The sequence below is a fragment of the Capsella rubella genome, unplaced genomic scaffold (genome assembly GCF_000375325.1).
Source record: "Capsella rubella cultivar Monte Gargano unplaced genomic scaffold, Caprub1_0 scaffold_1, whole genome shotgun sequence".
Lineage (NCBI taxonomy): Eukaryota > Viridiplantae > Streptophyta > Magnoliopsida > Brassicales > Brassicaceae > Capsella > Capsella rubella.
In genome coordinates this window covers 5476821-5499483 of record NW_006238923.1, presented here as the reverse complement: position 1 = coordinate 5499483, position 22663 = coordinate 5476821, and the positions used below count along the sequence as shown (strand labels likewise).

Sequence of the window (22663 nt, the reverse complement as noted above, 5' to 3'; positions counted from 1 at the left end):
AAAATAGAAAACACAGAAAAAGTATCTGACAATTAGAAGCGGAATTTACTTTAAAAGACTAAAACGTAGGATTTGGAGAAAAAGAAACATTATCTTCAGCTACAGACGAACCAATCACCACTGACTAAATCTTCTTACTCCGCTACGCGATAGATAAATCGGCTGTGAGCTTTACGATCAGAAGCAATCTTTTCTCTATGTTCATTACTCATTAGAGAGATTCACAGCCTGTATGTAGGTTCTTGATTTTAAGGTTCTTCAAGTTTTATAATTTCGTTTGTTTGGTTTTGGTAGAACTGATTATCACATCCCAGGATTTGTGTCACCTTGTCTCATTATTGCGTGCTTTTCAAGGATCACTTATGTTTTCAGCATATGGATACTGACAGTAACAAACCCTTGGATCCCATTGACCACTAGCAAAACCTTTTGCATTCATTAGACTTCATTCGTCTTTGCATTAGAAGATGGTTTTCTGCATAGTGTTTGTTCCTCTCATATATATAAGGGTTTTTAGTGTTTGAATTTACACAGTCTCCTGATGATGAACTAATCTCGCTTTTTATTATTCTTAGCAACACCAGATTCAATGGAATATGCAAATGGAGATGATTGGCGAGAGGAGCTTTTCCAAAAGGTAAATAAATTATTATTCACTCCCTTTCTTACGTCTTGTTGTTCGTGATGAGTATCATCTATCATGAAATATTCAAAGTTAATAGATACAACGAGGGGTCACTCTGGTGTGTAATTGTGTATACAGATCAGATCCATGAAAGAGATTTATTTACCGCATGTGAATGATCTTTACCAGAGAACTGTGGGAAAGTTGCACCATGTAAGAGAGTTTAACTCTTACTCACCTAAGCTCTACAGATGCATGCTGTTTGAATCTTTATCAATGTCTCTGTTTATTTCCCTTTTTGGGGTCTTTTCAGCAGCAATCTCTTCTGTACCAACAACGATCAGAGCATTTTGAAAAGTTGAAACAGTTGGTGACAATGTTAGAGTCGATAATACAGTTCCTGTCTCTTCCAAAGAGCAAAATCAGGCCTGCTATAAAGGATAATGTGGATAAAAACGAGAAAAAGATTATATGTATCTTGGAGAAGCACAGGCTAAGGCAGATAAAGCAATCTCATGGTCTGTCTCATTTTGATTACCAAATAATTCTTCAAATGCAGTCGATGAGCTCGCAAGTTTTCTGATAGTGTTTTATTATCTCTCGTCCTGTGTAGTTCCAGCTATGCAGCTTAACATGTCTAGTTCCCAAAGGGATCCTCGTCAAGGAAGTGCACTGAATAATGCAAATGCTGGTGACTGGCAAGAGGAGATTTTCCAAAAGGTAATTGTCTCTTTATAAGCTGGGAAATTCTTACTGATGAGTGATGATTAGTGCTTCTGGTTAGCCTTATATTAAATCATCAAGTGATCAATGCAACACTGCAAGAGTGCAATGATCTTAGATGATATCACCTTGAATCCGTGCTGAGTAGTTGTGTGACCATATTACCTTTTTCTCTTCAGATCAAACTCATGAAAGAGATGTACTTACAAGATCTGGCTGAAATTTACCAGCGAGTTCAATTCAAGTTGCACCAACAAGTAAGTTACAGTTTGTTAGACTAAAACAATATCCGTTTTGTTACCGCAAAAGAAACTCATACAACTTTGGATTTTTGAGGCTTTTATTCCAAAAGATTGTTAACTCTTCATTATCGACAGAGATAGATGTGTTTGTATCTTATCTTATTGAATAAGTAATGTTTTCTCTGGGGCAGGATTCTATTCAACAGCAACAAAGATCACATATGTATGAGAAGCTGAAACTGTTCGAGATAATGTTAGAGAAAATGATTCAATTCCTCTCTGTTCCAAAGAGAAATATCATGCCCGCATTCGAGGATAAGGTGGCTCATTATGAGCAACAGATTATAGGACTCTTAAATGTGCACAGAGCGATGAAGCCAGTACAGCAAGGGCAGCTTCCGCAATATGCGCCCGTTCAAGATCAACCTCATGATATTCAAACAAATCCTCAAATGCAATCAATGAGCATGCAGGGAGCTGGGACATGGGCACAGCAGGGTAGTCTGCCAAATATGCAGAACAATGTTCTATCATCTCGTCCTGGAGTGTTAGCTCCACATCAGAACATTCCCATTTCCATACATACTTCTAGTTTAGCATCAGGCCAAGGAAATGCAGTGACGAATAACGGCCAGCAGTTTGTTATGGGATCCATTAACCAACCTCAGTTAAGTTCCAATTTGCTTCAGTATCAGCACGTGATGCAACATCAAGACCAACAAATGACGCAGCAGCTCATACAGCATCCTCAACTATGGATCATGCAGCAGCAGGAACAGAAACAGTTTCAAGAAAGACAGCAAGCGGCACAATTACAGCAGGGCCAACAGTCACAAAATCAGGCATTCCTAGAGCAGATGATCCCCCAGCTTCAGCTGCATCAACAATTTATTCCGCTACAACAGTATGAGCAACAAAGGGAAGAAGTTTCAGGAAAAGTCACATACTCCTTGTTTCCAACTCAGAATGTTGAGAACCAACAGAGACAAGTATATCAAACTCAAAGAGCCCTTCCGGAGATGCCATCAAGTATGCTTTTGCATCCTTTTAACTACTTAAGGTTCTAATATCTTACATATTTTCAGAGCAGGATCTGATTTTGAACAAACCCCTTTTTGTATAATTCTTAACATCGCTAGATTCGAAGGCACAGAGGGAGAGTCCAAATGGAGGTGATTGGCAAGAGGAGGTTTTCCAAAAGGTAGTTCTCTCTTTCAAAGTTTGCTATATATCTTGAACAATTCTGGCTTGAATCATCATAGGTGATCTTTAGATGATATCACCTATAATCCTTGGTGAGTAGTTGGATGAAAATATTACCTCTGTCTCTGCAGATCAAACCCATGAAAGAGATGTACTTACCAGACCTGGCTGAAATGTACCACAGAGTTGCAGTCAAGTTGCACCAGCACGTAAGTTACAAAAACTTCTTCTACTAGGACTAGGAGTTGTATGGATTCAACGCAATCTTGAGATCGTAGCTTGCATCTCTATGTGTTTGTTTATTATCTTATTGATAAAAAAAATATTTATGTGTATGGAGCTGGAATCTATTCAACAGCAAGAAAGATCAGATGAGTTTGAGAAATTGGAAAAAATCAAGAAAAGGTTGGAGCGAATGATACATTTCCTATCGGTTCCAAAGAGTAGCATCACGTTCATGCCTGACTTGAAGGATAATGTGGATTATTACGAGAAGCAGATTATACATTTCTTAAATATGCACAAGCCAAGGGTGGGTGGCTACTTCATTTGAATGTTGTGGTTGGAAATATGAAATTTGTTACTTTTTGTTTTTTCTTTTCTTCCCTTGTGAATTGTGATGTAGATTTCTTAGTTTGAAGTCTCATCCTCAATGTTGTTTACTCTTTCTGGTGCTCTGTTTCTACCAGGGTCATGAATAAAGACTTAGACCCTTTTTTCAATGTTTTATTCAAATTTCTCAGCTATGTGCTGTGTATTATTATAGCTCGTAGGATAGGTGTGTCTTTGTTGTGTGCTTGTAGAAGATCAAAGCATCCGTCAACTAGTAGGAGTAAAAGTTCAAGTCAGATATAGGAGCTCTTATTTGGGAAACGAGCTCTATTGGATTGAATAAATTGGTTTAGATGTTGGTATGAGATAGAACCGGTTTGTACCGGATGTTAATAATTTTAAATATCGAGAGATTGAAATCGTATCATCTTCCTCGTTCTCTCCCTGTCTCTCTGCTCTTTCTCCATAGATTGAGCTTGTTTCCGAGTTCATCATTTATTCTTCTAGTAGTTTACCCATTGAACAAAACTCTATTCTTACTATAAATGCACCTACACGTTAGTTTCGTAGTCATAACTGGCGGGTTATTACCAGAACCAGATTAAGATTGTGAATAATGGCTATTTGCCAATTTCTCATCTATGTGCTGAGAATGAGCTTGGAGAACAGATGCGTCTTTTTATCTTTCGCGAGAGTTTTATCGTATCACTCTGGTTACTTGATGCACAACAAGTGTTCGATGCAATGCCTGACAGATGCAGAATCCATTTGCTGAACAATCGGCTGTGAGCTTACTTCCGTCACCGCAAAATAGCCCGTTCCGTTGTAGATAGAGGACACGTGTCTATTCTCTACCGGCTCAATCAGAGTCTCCTTTCGCCCTCCCTGTATTTAAACGGTGTATCAAGAATATGCAAAAATGACGACCAACAAAAAAAAGAAAGAGATTTTCCGAGCATACGTCGCCAACAGGTTGTTAAATTCTGGAATTTGTTTCTTTGGTTTTAGAAGAGTTCATAGGATTGGTGATTCCCAGAATCGAACACTCTTCTTCTTCTTCTTCTTCTTCTTCTTCTTCTTCGACCATTGCGTGCGTTTCACGGATCCGCTTAAGTTTCAGCCTATGGAGACTAACAATAGCAAACCCTTAGATACGAGTAATAATGATTGAGCCAACTACGTCAACCTTTTTTCATCATTGAATTGCATTAGAACTTTGAAAATGGTTATATGGATACTTATATCTCTAATTTTAGGGTTTTAGTATATTATATATAGTCTCTGATGATGGACTCGCTTTTATTTAGATCCAATGGGAAGTGAAATTGGACAAGAATGGCGAGAGGAGATTTTTCAAAAGGTAACTAACTACTCTCCCTTTTCGAATATTGCTTGTTTTTGTCAATGATACTCTATAAAGAAATCCTCAAGTTAGAAGATACAACGAGGGATCACTGTGATGTGTAATTGTCTGTACAGATCAGATCCATGAATGAAGTGTATGCACCATATGTGAATGATGTTTACCAAATAGCTACAGACGTGTTGCACTGTGTAAGTTACTGTCAACTAGAAAGTTTACTCTCAGCTACCTAAGTCCTGTTGACGTAGTTTGGATCTCTATCAATGTCTTTGCTTCTTCCCTTTTTTGGGTCTTTTCAGCAGGAACCTCTCCCGCAGCAACAAAGAACAGAGAATGTTGAGAGTTGGCAAAGCTTCAAAAAAATGGTAGAGGAATTAAGACAATTCCTATCTGTTACAAAGAGCAGTATCACTCCTGCATTTAAGAAGAAGTTGGCTTTTCATGAGAAAATGCTTAAAGAGTGCATAAATATGTACCGGAAGATGCAGACACGACAGCAAGGGGAGCTTCCGCAAGCTCAGACCGTTCAAGATCAATCTCATGATAATCAAACAAATCTGCAAATGCAATCAATGAACATGCACGTTACAGGGCCACGTTTACAACAGAGTAGCAATGTTCTATCATCTTGTCCTGGAGTTTCAGCTCCACAGCAGAACGTTCCCATTTCCATACCAGCTTCTAGCTGCGAATACAGTATTACAGAATTCTTAAATAGGCAGAGTCTGAGGAAGACAGTACAGCAAGGGCAGCTTCCAAAATCTCAGAATCAGCATGTGCAGCAACGACAATCTCAGACAGTTCAAGATCAGTCTCATGATAATCAAAAAAATCCGCAGATACAATCAATGAGTATGCAGGGTGCTGGGCCAAGGGCACAACAGAGCAAGCAAGGTGTAGTTCAATCCTTTGCAATTGGCATTGCTGGGATCTCCGGCTCTCCTATCCTTCAGGAGCTTACTAGTCCTGATGGAAATACTATGAATCCTTTGACAAGTACATGTGGCAAATCGAGTGCTACTGAGCCGTCTATTGAACGCCTTATTAGAGCTGTAAGTAACATTACTAATTCTGAAGGGTATTTGCAACAGGGCAGTGTCATTTCTGCCATCCCTCTCTTGTACTAGAAACATTGTTATGATCTTGACGTATGCTTTCTGTTTTTTTTTCAGGTGCAATCCATCTCATCACAAGCGCTTTCTTCTGCTGTAAGTGACATCATATCTGTTGTAAGGATGGGTGATAGGATAGCTGGTTCATTTCCAGGGAATGTTTCAACAGCTTCAGTTGGTGAGGACTTGGTTGCAATGAGCCTTCTCCAAGAAAGAAACTTCATGACGCAAGAGGAAATGATAGCAACCATGAAAAGGAAGCGTCAAATAACCGCAATGCCACTAAGTGTTGCTTCATTGGGAGGAAGCTTTGGTGATAGGTACAAGCAGTTTGCTGGCTTGATAGCATCAGATATGCAATCTAGTGTGACTTGTGGTGGCAAGAAGGCTAGTACTGAGGTACATTTTTCAGTTAGACTTTCGAAAAATAAAATTTGGACGCACACGGTGTCAATTTTCTTATTTTGAAGACTCAATCTTGGACTGCAGGCCGAGCATACCCTTTTGGAGGAAATCAAGGAAATAAACCAGCGGCTGATAGATACAGTTGTTGAGATTTGTGATGATGAAGATGCTGCTGATCATAGTGAGGGAGCAATATCAAGCAAAGGGTGTGAAGGAACAACAGTTAAATTCTCGTTTATATCTGTTTCTCTCAGCCCAGCCTTGAAGGCTCATCTCTCATCAACACACATGGTAAGTATATATGGTCATCTCGTTCAAACATTTTAGAAAAATTATTTCAGTTATTCCTCTTAAAGTATGTTTCTGCCTCTATCACAGTCTCCTATTCGACCATTGCGTCTGCTGGTTCCTCGTAGCTACCCCAACGGCTCTCCATCTCTTTTGGACATACTCCCAGTTGAAACCAGGTACAAGCAAGATCTTTCAGTCTCAAGTAAATAGAGATACATATTTCTTATATACATAGTCGAGCAAACATCTACCATTTAGTTGAAATATTCTCCAAAACCCTGTATGTAGAAACCCTCTGTCATCATCCTGTTACGTTAACACGGTTGGGTTTCTTAAACAGCAAAGAGAACGAGGACCTTTCATCCAAAGTTATGGCAAGGTGCAACATATTGCTAAAAAAAATGTCACAGCCAATGTCCCTCAAAGACATAGCCAAGACATGGGACTCTTGTGTGCGGGATGTAATCTGTAAGTACGCACAACAATTTGGCGGGGGAACTTTCAGCTCAAAATACGGAGCTTGGGAGAAATATGTAAGGGGTTCCCGAATCTGATGGGGGTCCTCAATGGTAGCTCCGTGATGCTTACTCTTTCATATCGGAAAACCAAAAAGGCTTTTGTATATATCCTCTCCTGTAGACAGTGTTGTGTGCTGTATTGTTCATAACAGGGTGTAAAAATGAAACCTCAAAAGAGTATTGGCTCAAACTGTGAATTAGAAAACTCAAAAGACTTTGGGTTACTGAGATGCACAAACAAGTGCTTTATGCAATGCCCTAAAGAAACTGCTTTAGTAGATTACTTATGTTTAACGACGCTTCGGATCAGTTTCAGCTTTCATGAAGTCTCGTTTTAAGTAGATAACCCGAGTCTTTTGCAAATACTACCTAACGCGTTGAACAAAGATATCTCACTCTCAGCGTGCTTATCAAATCAGAAACGGAACTCGTGAGTAGTCAGTACAGTACCATCTAAATTAAAGACTGTAATTGATATCTTGGTACAAATTGATGATATTGTTGACATGTCTCTTTTCTACGTTGTACCTTTCTTTCCCAGTGGTTAGTTGTAAGTTGTTAATACATGCATGTGCATGTGAAATGTGTCTATTACAAACTACAAATTTAGTATGACCATAAACACGTGTACAAAAAAAAAAAAAAAAGTGTAGATACATCATTTACTGTAATTAATTCTCAAGTTTATGTCTATTACAAACTACAAATTTTAGGCTTTCTTTCTGATTGTATATATATATCATTTCTGTAATTTACAAATTTATATGACTCGAAAACAATAGAGTAATTTAATAACCTTAACTTTCTAAAAGTTATAATTCATTATTATTAACAATAAGAATGCATTAAAGTTATTATAAAAAAAAACGAAAGCAAATATTTTTGTAAAACATCTACAAAATATTTTTGGAGATAGATAGAAGTGTAAAGTGAGTAAACCACTCAGCTTTCTTCACATTAAAATTTAATTTAAAATTTTGATATAAATAAAACCTCCGGAGGTATGTAAAATCCAAGAGAAGGCGAGAGAGAGAGAGGGGAGCATTACAAACGGTTTCGAAATATGCCGAAGCAAGTGATTAAATCGGGAAGTCGACCACCGTGGGTTGGTTTATCGGCGGCAGTATGGCTCGAAATCGCCGCCGGCAACGCTTACAACTTCCCGTTGTACTCCCATGCTCTCAAATCGGTGTTGGGTTACAATCAGCAACAGCTCACAATCCTTGGAGTTGCCAATGATGTCGGAGAGAGCGTCGCTTTGCTTCCTGGTTACGCCTGTAGCAAGCTTCCGCCATGGATGGTCCTCTTTGTCGGTGCTTTTGCTTGCTTCTTCGGCTACGGACTCATTTGGCTTTCCGTTTCTCAGACTCTTTCTGGTCTTCCCTTTTGGATGGTGAGTCAAAGTTTTCACCTTTTTCTTTGAATTTTTCTTCTTCTGAATTTATGTGAATCGCTTGATTTGGTGTTACCTTGGTTGAAGCTGTGTTCTTTTAATGCTTTTAACTACTCAAGAACAGCTTTGGATCCCCCCCAAAAAAATTATCTTTTTGTTCACTGGAAATTGCAGTTGTGGATCGCACTAATTGTGGCTACTAATAGCAATGCGTGGTTTGGGACAGCAGTTCTAGTGACGAATATGAAGAATTTCCCACTCAGTAGAGGCACTGTTGCCGGAATTCTCAAAGGGTATGCTGCAATTGGTGGAGCAGTTTACACTGTGATATACAATGTCTTTCTGGATCAATCTTCTATGAAATTACTGCTGTTCCTGGCTCTTGGAATCCCGGTTATCTGTTTCGTGATGATGTACTTCATTAGACCATGTGCTCCTGCTTCTGGAGAGGATTCATCTGAGCATGTCCATTTCGTTTTTACTCAAGCCATGGCTTGTTTTGCTGCTCTCATTGTTCTAATCATCACTGTGGTTGGCAATTTGATCTCAGTAAGCAGTAGCGTTACATATACACTGGTTGGTTTAGTGGTTGTTCTTTTAGTGTCTCCTCTTGCAATTCCTGTCAAGATGACATTTTTCCGGAAAAAGTCTGTGAAGAAGCCAAACCCTCCTGCTGAACCTGCAGAAAGTTTGGATCAGGAGGCAGGGGAGAGTAATCAAACCAACCTATTGTCGAGACCCTCTTCATCTCTTGAGAGTTTCATTGAGATGGAGGATGATGATGCTTCGGATATACAGACCCTTTTAGCTGAGGGAGGAGGAGCAGTTGAGAAGAAGAGAAGACCGAGGAGAGGAGAAGACTTTAGAATGAGAGAAGCGTTGGTCAAGGCTGATTTCTGGCTTCTATGGTTTCTTTACTTCCTTGGTGTTGGATCTGGTGTCACAGTTTTAAACAACTTGGCTCAGGTTGGGATTGTAGTTGGTATTAACAACACAACAGTCCTCTTATGCCTCTTTAGTTTCTTTAACTTTGTTGGCCGGCTTAGCTCAGGAGCTATTTCAGAGCACTTTGTCAAGTCAAGAGCAATGCCGAGAACCATTTGGATGACATTAGCACAGTTTCTAATGGTACTTGCTTTCATTCTCTACGCTCTTTCTTCAACCGCCACTCTCTATCCCGCAACCGCGCTTCTAGGCACATGCTACGGATTTCAGTACGCTCTCATGGTTCCTACAGCATCTGAGCTCTTTGGACTGGAACACTTCGGCATCATCTATAGTTTCATGATTCTAGGAAACCCAATTGGTGCAGTTCTCTTCTCCGGTTTACTAGTTGGTCGTTTATATGATGCTGAGGCTATCAGACAAGGAAGCTCGACTTGTTACGGACCAGATTGTTTCAGGCTGACTTTCATGATCCTGGCCTGCGTCTGTGGGGTTGCCGCAATTCTCGGCGTGATTTTAACTGTTAGAATAAGTCCGGTTTATCGGTCGCTATACGGGTCAAGATCTTTCCGGTTACCTCAAGAATAATGATACCACCTGAGGCAGGCATTAGTGTCGTTTGGTTATGTGTGTAAACAAAATACCTTTATTCAGAAAGACAGAGTTGAAAAAAGCTGTAAAGAAGTTTTTTTGACTGGAACAGAGACTTAGGCCAAAAGCAAAGACTGAAGAGACAGACTCATTACACAGACCCACACACCACCTGACACCTCCACTCAACCATAATTTGTTTTAATTAACAAAATTTGATTACCCTAATCACACACTCCAACACAACAACAAAGGCCAAAAAAAACAAAAATCTTTAAAAAAGCCATGGTGGAAGAAACCTAAAACATCATCTCTCACCATGCATCAACCAGATACGAAGATTTCTAAGTAGGTTTCAGATTATGAAACATAGAATCCCATTTGATGTCGTCCAAATAAGTATCTTGATCATAAAGTTTCTCATCCTTGAAGCTGTAATCGAAAACCATGGGACCAGAGAAGCTATCGAGTCTACAAGGAGTCCCATTAGTCAAGAGCAACCTCTCTTGCTGCTTCTCAAATCCTCCATTGATCCCATTGCTCGGCATCACAGATCTCTTGCTCCTCTTCATAAACCCGCCTCTCCACTTTCTAATCCCGCTGCTGCTAGTCTTCTTCTTAGGCGGCACCAGCACCAGAGCTCGAGACGACGACTCTTCTTCGCGGCGGATCCAGGCGCGTACGTGGTCGGAGAAACATTTCCCGGTGTTCTTGATGGCAACCAAGATTCTGGAGATCGAGCGAGAGGTGAGAGGAGGAGCATTCTTGCGTTCTCGGCGAGCGAGTTTGAGAATCTCGAGACGGTGTTTGGCGATGGAGATCCCCATGCTCTGGAGAAACTCGTGGTTGAAGTAGGCAATGTCTTCCTGTTCGAGCTCGTTGTGGGAGAAGGAGAGGCCGTATTCGTGGATTAGACAAGGTTCAAGGTTTGTTCTCGAGAGCCATGAGAACCAATCTTCCATTTTCAAGAAGAACTGAAGAAGAAGTCGAAGGTGTTGTGTTTTTGTGACTTTGTGGAGATATATATTAAGGAGAAGAAGGTGAGTGAGTGAGTGGGGGGGGAGGGCTCTTTTGACATTTTTGAAAGTAGCGGGGGGCTTCGTCGTTAAGGTAGTTGAGGCGTAAAGATGGACTAATATTTGATTAAAGTGCAAAATTAAATGGCTCAAAAGTGAAAACAAAAAACATACAAAATTTGGTGGGTAATTTTATGAATTTTTGTTTTTTTTATTGGTTAAAGGGATTGTTACATTGTGTAATTCTTTTACAGATAAAGTAATATATGAAAAAAAAAAAAAAGATGGGAGTGGGTATGTAGAGAAAATAGAGAAAGTGGGAGTGAGTGAGCATCAATTACGGTGTGTGGAAAGGAGCAAAGCCAGTGGAGTGGAGTGGAGTGGGATCTTCTTACCCTTTTTTATGGGTCACTCTTGTAGTCTATCGATCGTGCCATTTACTTTTTGTCCTTTTAACATGTACAGTGTATTAGTATTGTATAATACTACTTGTGTTTTGGAATCTACTTTTTTTTTTTTTTTTTACAAAGTAAGAATCAAGTGAGGGATTAAAATAACACACTCTGTTTACTAGTAGTGGTGGTGCTACTCTTAAATTTGCAAAACTGTGGAAACTTGAGGGATTTGATGATGTCATTTGCAAAAGACTGACTGATTGAAAAATATTTCAATAACTCCGATTAGATCTAAGCACATTCTCCATACCGTACCTCTTATGGTCATTGGTCAGAGATGAAAATGGATATATATTTAATCTTCCAATTTATTATGTTCTTTAGATTTTTGCTTTATATAGTCAAGAAAAAAAAACTTATATTTTCTCACATTATTTGTTTTTGAACGGAACATTTGTTAGATAGAAGCAAGGGTTCTATTTTTGCAACTTCACCTACCTAACACTATGTGTAAAGAATCAAAGTTACTTATGTGATAAGTTTTTTTCTTCTTTTCTTATGCGATAAATTATTTTTTCTTTCTTTACTTTCTTGTCCATTTCTTTCCTTGCGTTTCTATTCAAAATTATTTCCCCCTAACTAATGTTCAAAGCTAATTAAAGGGTGTTATTCAACCTTGCCATTTTTGAATAATAATTTGAGTTTGAATATGATTTTGGGTGATTTAAGGAAGTTATTATGATTTATTACACAATCTTCTCAAATCATACATAAGACTATGACATTTCAAATTTTAAATCATAACTAAATAAATTCACTAAAATATATTTACGTTACTAAAAATCCAATATTAATTCTTTAAAATAATTTTAAAATCCATAACTAAATAACGTAAGATTTGTTATCATAATTTATTTTATCTTTTTTATTTTTTTGGTCGATCAATTTATTTTATCTTTATTTATTTTTTATTTTTTTGGTGGATCAATTAATTTATCTTTAATTGCTCTTTTGGTTGGAAATGTAAGGAAATAAATTGAGAGATTTTTGTCCTTTTTCTTCGTTGACCCAAAAAGAGAGGTACCACCTGTTTACGTTCCTATCTGTTTGAAGTAAATATATATACTAGAAAATGTGTTCAGCATGAGAGTAGAGACTAGAGAGAAAAACATAAAATGGCTATCACCAAAAAGAATCTAGTCGCATTTGTTCTCACCATCCTGCTTTTTATATCTTCTGTTCATTGTGGTGCAACAACATCTGATCATGTTTCTGGTACTTGCTAGCTGATTATTATGCTCTTGTTTTACTATGGACATGTTTTGTGATTTTATCAACTTTTGTGAATGTATATATTGATTAAATATTAAATATATGTATATATATAGGTTTTGGAATAAAAAAAGAGGATGATCATGTATGCTTCAACGTAAGTCCATGTTTGCCTGAACAAGGAGGAGAAAAAGGCTGCAATGCGTTTTGCACGAGGATGAACTTTAAAGCAGGCCATTGTTATCATTCCGAACTATGTTGCTGTTACAGCAGCTGATAAACAAATATGCCATGCCTCCCTGTCCCTGGCTGAAATAATTCTAATACATATTGTTGTTGTTTATGGTGCTAATAAGTATGTTTTACGTACCGACATCATCGTTAATAAGTTTTACAATTCAAATATCATTTTCACAATTATGTTCAATATGTCTTTTCGTCAGAACTAATACATACATGAGTAATATATTGTAGAGTTGATAAAATGGATGATACTACGGTACTACCCTAAATATATTACCATGTACACTTGGTAGAGTAACCAGAGCATGAACCCTCAAAACTTGGTGAAGACCGGGATATATTTGCAAGATCAGACAGAACTCCACCAAAAATCAATATTTTTTTTTTTTGGTTTTTGCGAGTGTTGTCTAATCATAGTTGTTGATCGGCAGAATTATATGAGAAAGAACTCTCTCTTGAAATCTTTTCTATTTCACTAGAGTATGACAAGGAAATTAATTTCAAGATTCTTCTATCCATTTTCGTAAATTGACCATACCATAAAATACAAAGAAAAGGTGTGATTGTGGATGGTATACTAGTAGTATATGGCAACTAGTTGCCTCGTAAATAGAGTTGATAAAATGAATATCGCCAAATAAACGGGATGATGAGGAGAAGATGGAAAAAGAATGAATGAATAGAAAGAAAAGAAAATGGGAAAGCAAAATAAAAAGTTTCGATGCGAAAGTACGTACGTGTAAGAGAAGAGGACACATAGACATATATTAGTGGAAAGTGACCAATCCCTAACAACTCTCATCATATCTATTTATTATCATTAGGGATGAACTCCACTAATGTATGTGTAAAACTCAATCTGTTAGCTGCTGGGGATTTGACTAAACATGCTTGGACACTTTTGTTGACTAATTTTAAGCTAAGATACTTGTTAAGATTCTATCAATAATGTTGCTTAAGTTATTTGTTAAGATTCTACCAATAATATTTTCCTAAAAAATCAATATGTTGCTGAAAGAATATATCAAAAATCAGTAACAAAGTGAAATTAATTAAATTTTCGTAGGAAAATAAAGAAGAGATGGGAATTAAGAAGTTAGGGCTGAGGTTCATCAAAGTGTCACTGATCTCGTGAGAGTGAGAGACTTTTGGACTGATACATCATACAAAGCCGTATTGGACCTACCGGTGCTTTCCATTTTTTTTTTTTTTTTTAAATTTAAATTACTACTAGAGAAGAAAAAGAAGCAAGTCCACGTACCCATCCGTCTTTCAATTTCTCTTTAATAACCCTTTCCTTTTCTATAATTCTGCAATCTATTATTCCTTGTACTCACAATTTATTCCCTTTTAGTTAGATAAATATTTTGAGAATTTTGTTTCCTTTTTTTAGTAGTCAAGATTATACAAAAAAAAAAGAACATGGATCAAAACACAGATACAAATCTCCCATTACGTGTAAAAAAAAGTATAAGTTTTGGCTAGTTGAAAGTTTGCAATGGTCGAATAAAAAGATAAGTATATACTGTATATGTAAGACGGTGAGACTTTAGATCATCTTCATTTACAAATATAACAAGTTGTTGTTAACCGTTTAAACATAAATCATTTAACTTGGAATATGACTAGTAAAACAAATACTGTATATAGTACGATTGTTTACATTTTCCAGATTGCGATGGGTGCTCAAATAAAATGAATATAATAGAATATAAATGCTTGAGGGTTGGTATTAATGGCCTCGCGATTCGTGAATGTTAAGTAGTAGTAGTAGTAGACTAGTCGTAGTGGACAAACTAATGTAAACAAAAATAGATATGTACTATACATACTTTAACATTCGCTAAAAAATTAAACGTATATGTACTGATTCACAACTAAGTATAAGAACATGTTCAAACACCCATTAAAAATGTCAAAAATAAGTAATTATAATATTTTATTAAACTTAATTATTATATTCTAAAATATTATGTTATAATTTTAAGCATTCATAAAGTCATATTAAAGAGTATAATAATCTATATTTGTACGTACTAATAACTCACATTACGTGTGGCGATGGTGAGGCGACAGTGTTTGGACGGGATGCTAGATGTCAAATTAGTATTCTCTCTCTCTCTCTCTCTCACTCAAGAAAACGTGCGACTCTCACAGAAGAACGAACACACTCTCTCATTTAACTGCCCGTCCTTTCATCGATATCTCCCCACCACCCAGTTTTAATCTTCTTCTTCTTTAATTTTTTTTCTTTGTTTTGGTTTGGGGTTTATGTTATTCACTTTTTTAATTAAGCTCTCTCTCTCTCTCTCTCTCTCTCTCTCTCTCTCTCTTAAATGTACGTACTTGCTCTTGTCATTAAACAAACCAATAGAATCCAGCTCATTCCGATCGACCTATCTACTTGCTCCTAGCTATCTAAACAAACTTTCTCATACCCCCTCCCTCCGCTCATCTATTATAAAAATCATTCACTTTCTCTTCTTTTTAATAGAAAACAGTGTTGTTATAAGTACAAGTTTTCTCGACATATTACAATTTAATATTGTCATTAGTCAATGCAAGCGGTTTCCTATATATATATATATATCCCTCGCGTTTACATTTCCTTACAACCAATTCAATCATACACTAGACTAGATTTACCCGTATTGATAAAGTTAAAAGAAAAAAAAGAAGAAGAATTATTCTATCATATAATAACAAATGATAATGTGTTCACCAATACTTTTGGGGACCAAAGAAAAGAAATGTTCAAACATTATATATACACTTAAAATAATATATTGGAACCCTATATTATGAGTCTTCTTCTGGTAGCCCATATATATCGTCTCACGAGTATGTGTAAATCGCGATAAACCGAGAGTCATATCGGCGATAAGAGAAAGACGAAGACGTAGCATCATCCTTTTGAACATTTCTCCATCACGTGATGTTCGAGATGAGTTAACGCATCTCGTAAGAGCAATTGGGGCTTTTCTCTCTCTCTCTCTCTCTCTCTCTCTCTCTCTCTTTAAAGGAATGTCATATTAGTCAAAATCGAGGGTAAAAGGACTTAAAAGTATAAAAGCTTTGTCGTGCCACGAGGGATCTCAGACAAGTCTGACACATTGAATGAAACTCTTACCGTTAGATCCCCCTTCCTCCGCGCCATCTTTCGATATCCGACGGTGTTCCTGCTAGGTGTATAACCCATCGCGATGTATATGATCACTTCTCCGTCGAGTACAGCTGGCAACTAATATTCCGAGCCGATAACGTCGAGAAATGTAGCCGATCAAGACGTTCTGATCAGCTCTCCTACTTATCACTACTGCTTATCGGAGTTAGCTTTTCTTAGAGCGATAGATCACACTACTGATCAGCATCCAATTATCTGTCATCTTCTCTTATTAAAATCTCCATTTCTGCAAGTTTTAATGTCCGTATATATATTTCGAAGAGAGAGAAAACCCTTTTCTCTAGATAGAGAGAAGCAGAAGAAAGAAGAAAGCTTTCATTTTTATTTCTTTCAAGTTTGCTTTTTTCGGTATAGAGCAAAAAAAAAAAAAAAAAGAGATAAATTAAAAGAGTCAAAAAAATCAATCCATCATATCTCTGGTCGTCGTCTTCTTCATCGATCTCTTTCTTCTTCTTCTTCTTTCATGGTAAGTAAAGCTTCACGCTTCTTTCTCACACCTTTGCCTCTCTTCTCTGTTAATGGAATCTAGCTGTTTTAGAGTTTTATTATTATTTTATTTTTTAATCCTTTTGCCCTAGCTTTTTCTGGGTTTTGCTTCTTCTCTTTTTTTCCTCTGCCCTTTCTGATAATTATTTTGCTTTTTTTCTTTCCATGTAGTAAAAAAGATTCTCTCTTTTAAAGCTATTTAATTCCAGGAAGACCTAAAATTTCCTAGATTTTTTTTTTTTTTTTGTTATCTGTGTGGAAATAGATGCCAAGTTTCTGAATTTTTTAGGTTCATGTTTTAAAAAAATAAAAAATTTCCTTAACCATGAAATCCAGATTTGAGCTCATTTCGGCCATTATTTAATATGTAGATCTGGTGATAGTTTAGGTGTGTGTTGTGCATCTGAGTTGAAAAAATCTAGAGGAAGTGTGAGAAAACATGTCTTCTCTTAGTAGAGAGCTCGTCTTCTTGATCTTACAGTTTCTTGATGAAGAGAAGTTCAAAGAGACTGTTCACAAGTAAGTCTTCTTGCTCTCTTCATTTCACGCGCCTCCTTTCGATCTAATTGGCTTTATTGGAGAGGACTTTTTTAAAAAAACTAGATGGACTGTTAGCTCTTATGCATTGCTTTGTCAATTTTTCCTCATGTTTAAGGCTTGAACAAGAATCTGGATTTTTCTTCAATATGAAGTATTTTGAGGATGAGGTGCACAGTGGGAACTGGGATGAGGTTGAGAAGTATCTCTCTGGCTTCACTAAAGTAGATGATAATAGATACTCAATGAAGATATTCTTTGAGATAAGAAAGCAGAAGTATCTCGAGGCTTTGGATAAGTAAGTTGATTGTTGGGGTTTTGTTTTTTTTTCTTTCTTTCTTTCAGTGCAATAACAGAAGAGAAAAGACAAGAGTTTTGATTTTTGATTCACCTGGTGACCTTTTTTCTTTTGCTAGGCATGATCGTCCCAAGGCTGTGGATATACTAGTGAAGGATTTGAAAGTGTTTTCAACTTTTAATGAGGAGCTTTTCAAGGAAATTACGCAGCTCTTGACATTAGAGAACTTCCGGTAAAGTCATATTGGATTAATGTAGTCTAAAGCTTCTTTTTTTCCCTCAGCCGTGGTTCAAAGAAAGATCATGCAGATGATTAAGTGTTTTGAACTTCTTGAACTTTCAGGGAGAATGAACAATTATCCAAGTATGGCGACACTAAGTCTGCGAGAGCTATCATGTTGGTGGAACTCAAAAAGCTGATTGAGGCGAACCCGTTGTTCCGTGATAAATTGCAGTTTCCTACTCTTAGAAATTCAAGGCTGAGGACTTTGATTAACCAGAGGCTAGTTGCTTTCTCCCTTAATCATTTTGTCTCATTCACTTCAATTTGTTGGCATATTATTAACACATTCCTTCTTTTGTTTATGCATAACTTGCAGTTTGAATTGGCAACATCAGCTTTGTAAAAATCCGAGGCCAAATCCAGATATAAAGACTCTTTTTGTGGATCACTCTTGTGGCCCTCCAAACGGCGCACGGGCTCCATCGCCTGTGAACAATCCACTGCTTGGAGGAATACCAAAAGCTGGAGGATTTCCTCCTCTAGGCACACACGAGGTAATTTAATATCTATCCTTTTCTATTATTGTTTCATGATGCCAAGTGTTTGATTGTCTCTATATCTCCAGCCATTTCAACCAACGGCCTCACCTGTTCCAACGCCTCTTGCTGGTTGGATGTCTAGTCCCTCCTCTGTCCCACATCCAGCTGTCTCCGCAGGAGCCATTGCCCTTGGTGGTCCATCGATCCCAGGTACTACTTGCCTATCAAATTTGCATGTTTCCTCAGACAAACTCTATGTGATCTATGCAATGTGCTTACAATGGAACTCCTCCCCTGTTTTGGTTTAGCGGCATTGAAGCACCCGAGAACTCCTCCAACTAATGCTGCTTTAGACTACCCATCAGCGGATTCTGAACATGTCTCCAAAAGAACGAGGCCTATGGGAATCTCTGATGAGGTGAATCTAGGAGTGAACATGTTACCGATGTCATTTCCAGGGCAGGGCCATGGTCATTCTCCAGCTTTCAAAGCACCTGATGACTTGCCGAAGAAAGTTGCACGAACTTTGACTCAGGGCTCATCACCCATGAGCATGGACTTTCATCCAATCAAACAGACTCTGCTTCTAGGTCTGTTTCTTCATTTGTGTATGTGTTTTCATGTAATTACTAGTAATCATCAACGACCTTCTAACTTGATTGCGTTGTTGTACCAGTTGGTACAAATGTAGGGGATATTGGGCTGTGGGAAGTTGGTTCTCGGGAAAGACTAGTACAGAAGACCTTCAAAGTTTGGGACTTGAGTAAATGTTCCATGCCCTTACAGGTGACTACGCATTGTAACAACAAAACGTCAGTATTAGTTTATGTTATGTATCTACAATGACTGAAATTTTCTCTCTTCAGGCTGCTCTGGTGAAAGAACCTGTTGTTTCTGTCAACCGTGTGATATGGAGCCCTGACGGTTCCTTGTTTGGTAAATAATTCACCTTTAAATTCAATTCTGCTCCAGATTGCAATTTTATAAGTCAGCCCAACGTTCTCAATTGCAGGAGTTGCTTACTCTAGACATATTGTACAACTATACTCTTATCACGGAGGCGAAGACATGAGGCAACACCTTGAGGTCTCATAACATTCACAAGCCTCTCTTTCTGACATTCTTTTTTCCCCTTGGGGATTGTCTTGTAATATTGTGATTATTTCAGATCGATGCTCATGTTGGTGGTGTGAATGATATTGCCTTCTCGACTCCAAACAAGCTACTATGTGTAATAACCTGTGGTGATGACAAAACCATAAAGGTCTGGGACGCTGCAACAGGTGTCAAAAGGCATACTTTTGAAGGCCATGAAGCTCCTGTTTACTCGGTCTGTCCTCACTACAAGGAAAACATTCAGGTAAGCTTACCTGTCCATTGATCTCCTTGCCTTCCAGTACATGCTTTAAGTTTCCTGATTTGTTGTTTCTTCTTGTCTTCAAGTTCATATTTTCAACAGCTCTCGATGGGAAAATTAAGGCATGGTTATATGATAACATGGGTTCTCGAGTTGACTATGATGCACCTGGTCGCTGGTGTACTACAATGGCGTATAGTGCTGATGGAACTAGGCTATTCTCTTGTGGGACGAGCAAAGATGGAGAGTCTTTCATTGTTGAGTGGAATGAAAGCGAAGGAGCTGTTAAAAGAACTTATCAAGGATTCCACAAGCGTTCTCTCGGAGTTGTGCAGTTTGATACAACTAAGAATCGATATCTAGCTGCTGGTGATGATTTCTCCATTAAGTTCTGGGATATGGACACTGTACAGCTTTTAACTGCCATTGATGGTGAGGGAGGCCTCCAGGTACGTGAATAGAAAAGCTAAATATACAAACAAAAATTAGATATTATTTTCGAGTTTCTTCGTTAATTGTGCTTCTAAAACTAGGCAAGCCCACGTATACGGTTTAACAAGGAAGGCTCTCTCCTGGCCGTGTCTGGAAACGAGAATGTGATCAAGGTTATGGCAAACTCAGATGGTCTAAGGCTATTGCACACTTTCGAGAACATTTCATCTGAATCCTCCAAGGTACTTCAAATCTAAGCTATGCTTTAAATAACTTATGCGCAATTGAGAGATTTTGTCAACAGTTTATTTCTACATTTGCAGCCTGCCATAAACAGCATCGCAGCGGCAGCGGCAGCTGCTGCAACGAGTGCTGGACTCGCAGATCGATCAGCCAATGTAGTTTCTATCCAAGGAATGGTAATAAAATTCATTTCGTTTTGTTCTTTCCATCACTTTTCTTTTATCTTTCCATCATTCATCATCCGTTGCTTTTTACAGAATGGCGATTCGCGGAATATGGTGGATGTGAAGCCAGTAATCACAGAAGAATCAAATGATAAGTCTAAGATATGGAAGCTTACTGAAGTTAGCGAGCCTTCTCAATGCAGGTCACTGAGACTCCCTGAGAATCTGAGAGTCGCCAAGGTATACAAATATATATATATTCAGAACCATGTATAGGCTATATATATATATATATATTTACCGATGTTTTTTCTGACAATAAAACCGATAACTTTTTACAGATATCAAGATTGATTTTCACAAATTCGGGAAACGCTATCTTGGCTTTGGCATCGAACGCTATTCATCTTCTATGGAAATGGCAGCGGAATGAGCGCAACGCATCTGGAAAGGTGAAATTGAGTCTCCTTCGTGGACAAATAATGACGAGTGTCACTGATTTCTACATCTCATTTTTCTGTGTAGGCGACAGCTTCTTTACCGCCTCAGCAATGGCAACCAGCAAGTGGGATCCTAATGACTAACGACGTTGCTGAAACCAATCCCGAGGAAGCTGTACCTTGTTTTGCTTTATCCAAGAATGATTCATATGTAATGTCAGCCTCCGGAGGAAAGATCTCCTTGTTTAACATGATGACGTTTAAGGTAATGGGACATATAGATGCTTACGATTTGATTACTTGTGTATGCATTTTGATCGACTGTTCTTGGCTAATAATTTGCAGACAATGGCTACTTTCATGCCACCACCGCCTGCTGCAACTTTTCTTGCTTTCCATCCTCAAGACAACAATATCATCGCTATCGGCATGGATGATAGTACAATTCAGATTTATAACGTCCGTGTTGATGAGGTAATGATTTGAAATCTCCAAAGGAAAATGTGGAAAAGAAGAAGCAGTTTTTTGTTTGTAGATATGATGGTCAACATGTTCCTTGTTTACACTCGCAGGTGAAGAGCAAGCTTAAAGGTCATTCAAAGAGAATAACTGGCCTTGCCTTCTCCAACGTATTGAATGTGTTGGTGTCTTCTGGAGCAGATGCTCAGGTTCCGGCCTTAAACCATCTTGTTTAATTTTGCTAGTCAATGAAGACAATATCAGTAGTCTTTTAACGTTTACTTTTGTTGCAGCTATGTGTTTGGAACACAGATGGATGGGAGAAGCAGAGAAGCAAGGTTCTGCCACTTCCGCAGGGAAAACAAAACACTGGAGCTTCAGATACGCGTGTGCAGTTCCATCAAGATCAAGCTCACTTCCTCGTCGTACACGAGACACAGCTCGCTATTTACGAAACTACCAAGCTTGAATGCATGAAACAGGTATTTTAGTTATAATCCTCTTTCTAAAATCTACATTTTTGTTTTTGTTTTTGTTTTTGAAGGTAAATAATGATTGCATTGTTTCAGTGGGCTGTGCGGGAATCATTAGCTCCGATCACTCATGCCACTTTCTCATGCGATAGCCAATTGGTCTACGCGAGTTTTATGGATGCGACAGTTTGTGTATTTAGCTCTGCAAATCTGAGATTGCGTTGCCGGGTCAACCCTTCTGCGTATCTACCTGCTAGTCTCAGGTAAACAGAGGAATCTTGAAATTTTCAAAAGCAGCTATACCTTAAATAGAACAGAGGAATCTGTTAGTTTCAGAAAGAAGTTTCAGTTCATCAATCGGTTCATAAATATTATCTTATTCATTTTGTGCAGCAATTCCAACGTACATCCACTAGTGATTGCAGCACATCCGCAAGAACCAAACATGTTTGCGGTTGGTCTCTCAGACGGAGGAGTTCACATATTCGACCCGCTTGAGTCAGAAGGTAAATGGGGAGTTGCTCCGCCAGCTGAGAACGGGTCAGCTAGCGGTGCAGTGGCTGCACCGTCGGTTGGAGCACCTGCCTCTGATCAGCCACAGAGATGATCTGAAAGTTACCTGCCTCTCTGATTTCTTCTTTACAAGTCTTTGTTTTTGGTTTTAATTTTTATTGGTAGAAAGTTTTATGACCCAGAGATGCTAACATGTTTAGATGTAACATATATATTCAAAGTAATTCAGTAGTAGCAAACTTGGATAAACACAGTAACTCTCTTTTCCGTTGCTGAGTTTTCTCTGTCTTCTCTCATATATAGATTTCTTGTGCTTCAAAATATTTTCATTTATAATAATAATACATTACGATATTTCAAATTTACATAAATATTTACAAAGTAGTGATCTATGTCTTTCGACAGTTTTTGTTGGTTCACTTGGGTA

General features: G+C 38.0%; 6 protein-coding genes across 11 annotated transcripts; 5 read left to right on the top strand and 1 right to left on the bottom strand.

Moving 5' to 3' along the window:
* Window positions 1–111: 111 nt before the first annotated feature.
* On the top strand, window positions 112–3520 carry LOC17899911 (mediator of RNA polymerase II transcription subunit 15a). Of its 6 annotated transcripts, none has more exons than XM_023777169.1 (10): window positions 112–234; window positions 576–637; window positions 764–838; window positions 942–1143; window positions 1239–1345; window positions 1528–1605; window positions 1782–2619; window positions 2730–2791; window positions 2925–3002; window positions 3134–3520. In XM_023777169.1, exons 2-10 carry the CDS (start codon window positions 590–592, stop codon window positions 3344–3346), a joined length of 1701 nt encoding a protein of 566 aa, XP_023632937.1. In that variant the 5' UTR covers window positions 112–234; window positions 576–589; the 3' UTR covers window positions 3347–3520. The 6 variants fall into 6 exon arrangements, with proteins under 6 accessions (XP_023632937.1, XP_023632938.1, XP_023632935.1 ...); XM_023777170.1 differs by having other exon boundaries at window positions 939–1143; window positions 1245–1345; XM_023777167.1 differs by having other exon boundaries at window positions 113–230; window positions 939–1143.
* Window positions 3521–3831: 311 nt separating this feature from the next.
* Window positions 3832–7283, top strand: LOC17899905 (mediator of RNA polymerase II transcription subunit 15a). Its single transcript, XM_006306384.2, has 8 exons — window positions 3832–4317; window positions 4653–4705; window positions 4825–4899; window positions 5008–5760; window positions 5881–6219; window positions 6310–6516; window positions 6604–6692; window positions 6857–7283. Exons 2-8 carry the CDS (start codon window positions 4658–4660, stop codon window positions 7068–7070), a joined length of 1725 nt encoding a protein of 574 aa, XP_006306446.2. The 5' UTR covers window positions 3832–4317; window positions 4653–4657; the 3' UTR covers window positions 7071–7283.
* A 759-nt stretch (window positions 7284–8042) lies between these two features.
* On the top strand, window positions 8043–10072 carry LOC17899695 (protein NUCLEAR FUSION DEFECTIVE 4). The gene is made up of 2 exons (XM_006307078.2): window positions 8043–8427; window positions 8602–10072. The coding sequence occupies exons 1-2, from the start codon at window positions 8098–8100 to the stop codon at window positions 9958–9960; spliced, it is 1689 nt and encodes a 562-aa protein (XP_006307140.1). The 5' UTR covers window positions 8043–8097; the 3' UTR covers window positions 9961–10072.
* On the bottom strand, window positions 10001–10993 carry LOC17897380. The gene has a single exon (XM_006306378.2). It carries the CDS (start codon window positions 10923–10925, stop codon window positions 10308–10310), a length of 618 nt encoding a protein of 205 aa, XP_006306440.1. The 5' UTR covers window positions 10926–10993; the 3' UTR covers window positions 10001–10307.
* Window positions 10994–12543: 1550 nt separating this feature from the next.
* LOC17899868 (putative defensin-like protein 110) lies at window positions 12544–12961 on the top strand. The gene is made up of 2 exons (XM_006306353.2): window positions 12544–12649; window positions 12763–12961. Exons 1-2 carry the CDS (start codon window positions 12550–12552, stop codon window positions 12921–12923), a joined length of 261 nt encoding a protein of 86 aa, XP_006306415.1. The 5' UTR covers window positions 12544–12549; the 3' UTR covers window positions 12924–12961.
* A 3734-nt stretch (window positions 12962–16695) lies between these two features.
* Window positions 16696–22512, top strand: LOC17899785 (protein TOPLESS). Its single transcript, XM_023776822.1, has 22 exons — window positions 16696–17078; window positions 17215–17394; window positions 17513–17626; window positions 17737–17895; window positions 17993–18170; window positions 18242–18365; window positions 18464–18745; window positions 18832–18941; window positions 19022–19091; window positions 19168–19241; window positions 19324–19515; window positions 19599–19961; window positions 20046–20186; window positions 20268–20363; window positions 20445–20591; window positions 20693–20803; window positions 20877–21056; window positions 21137–21265; window positions 21364–21459; window positions 21544–21732; window positions 21820–21986; window positions 22117–22512. The coding sequence occupies exons 1-22, from the start codon at window positions 16999–17001 to the stop codon at window positions 22328–22330; spliced, it is 3396 nt and encodes a 1131-aa protein (XP_023632590.1). The 5' UTR covers window positions 16696–16998; the 3' UTR covers window positions 22331–22512.
* Window positions 22513–22663: the final 151 nt, after the last annotated feature.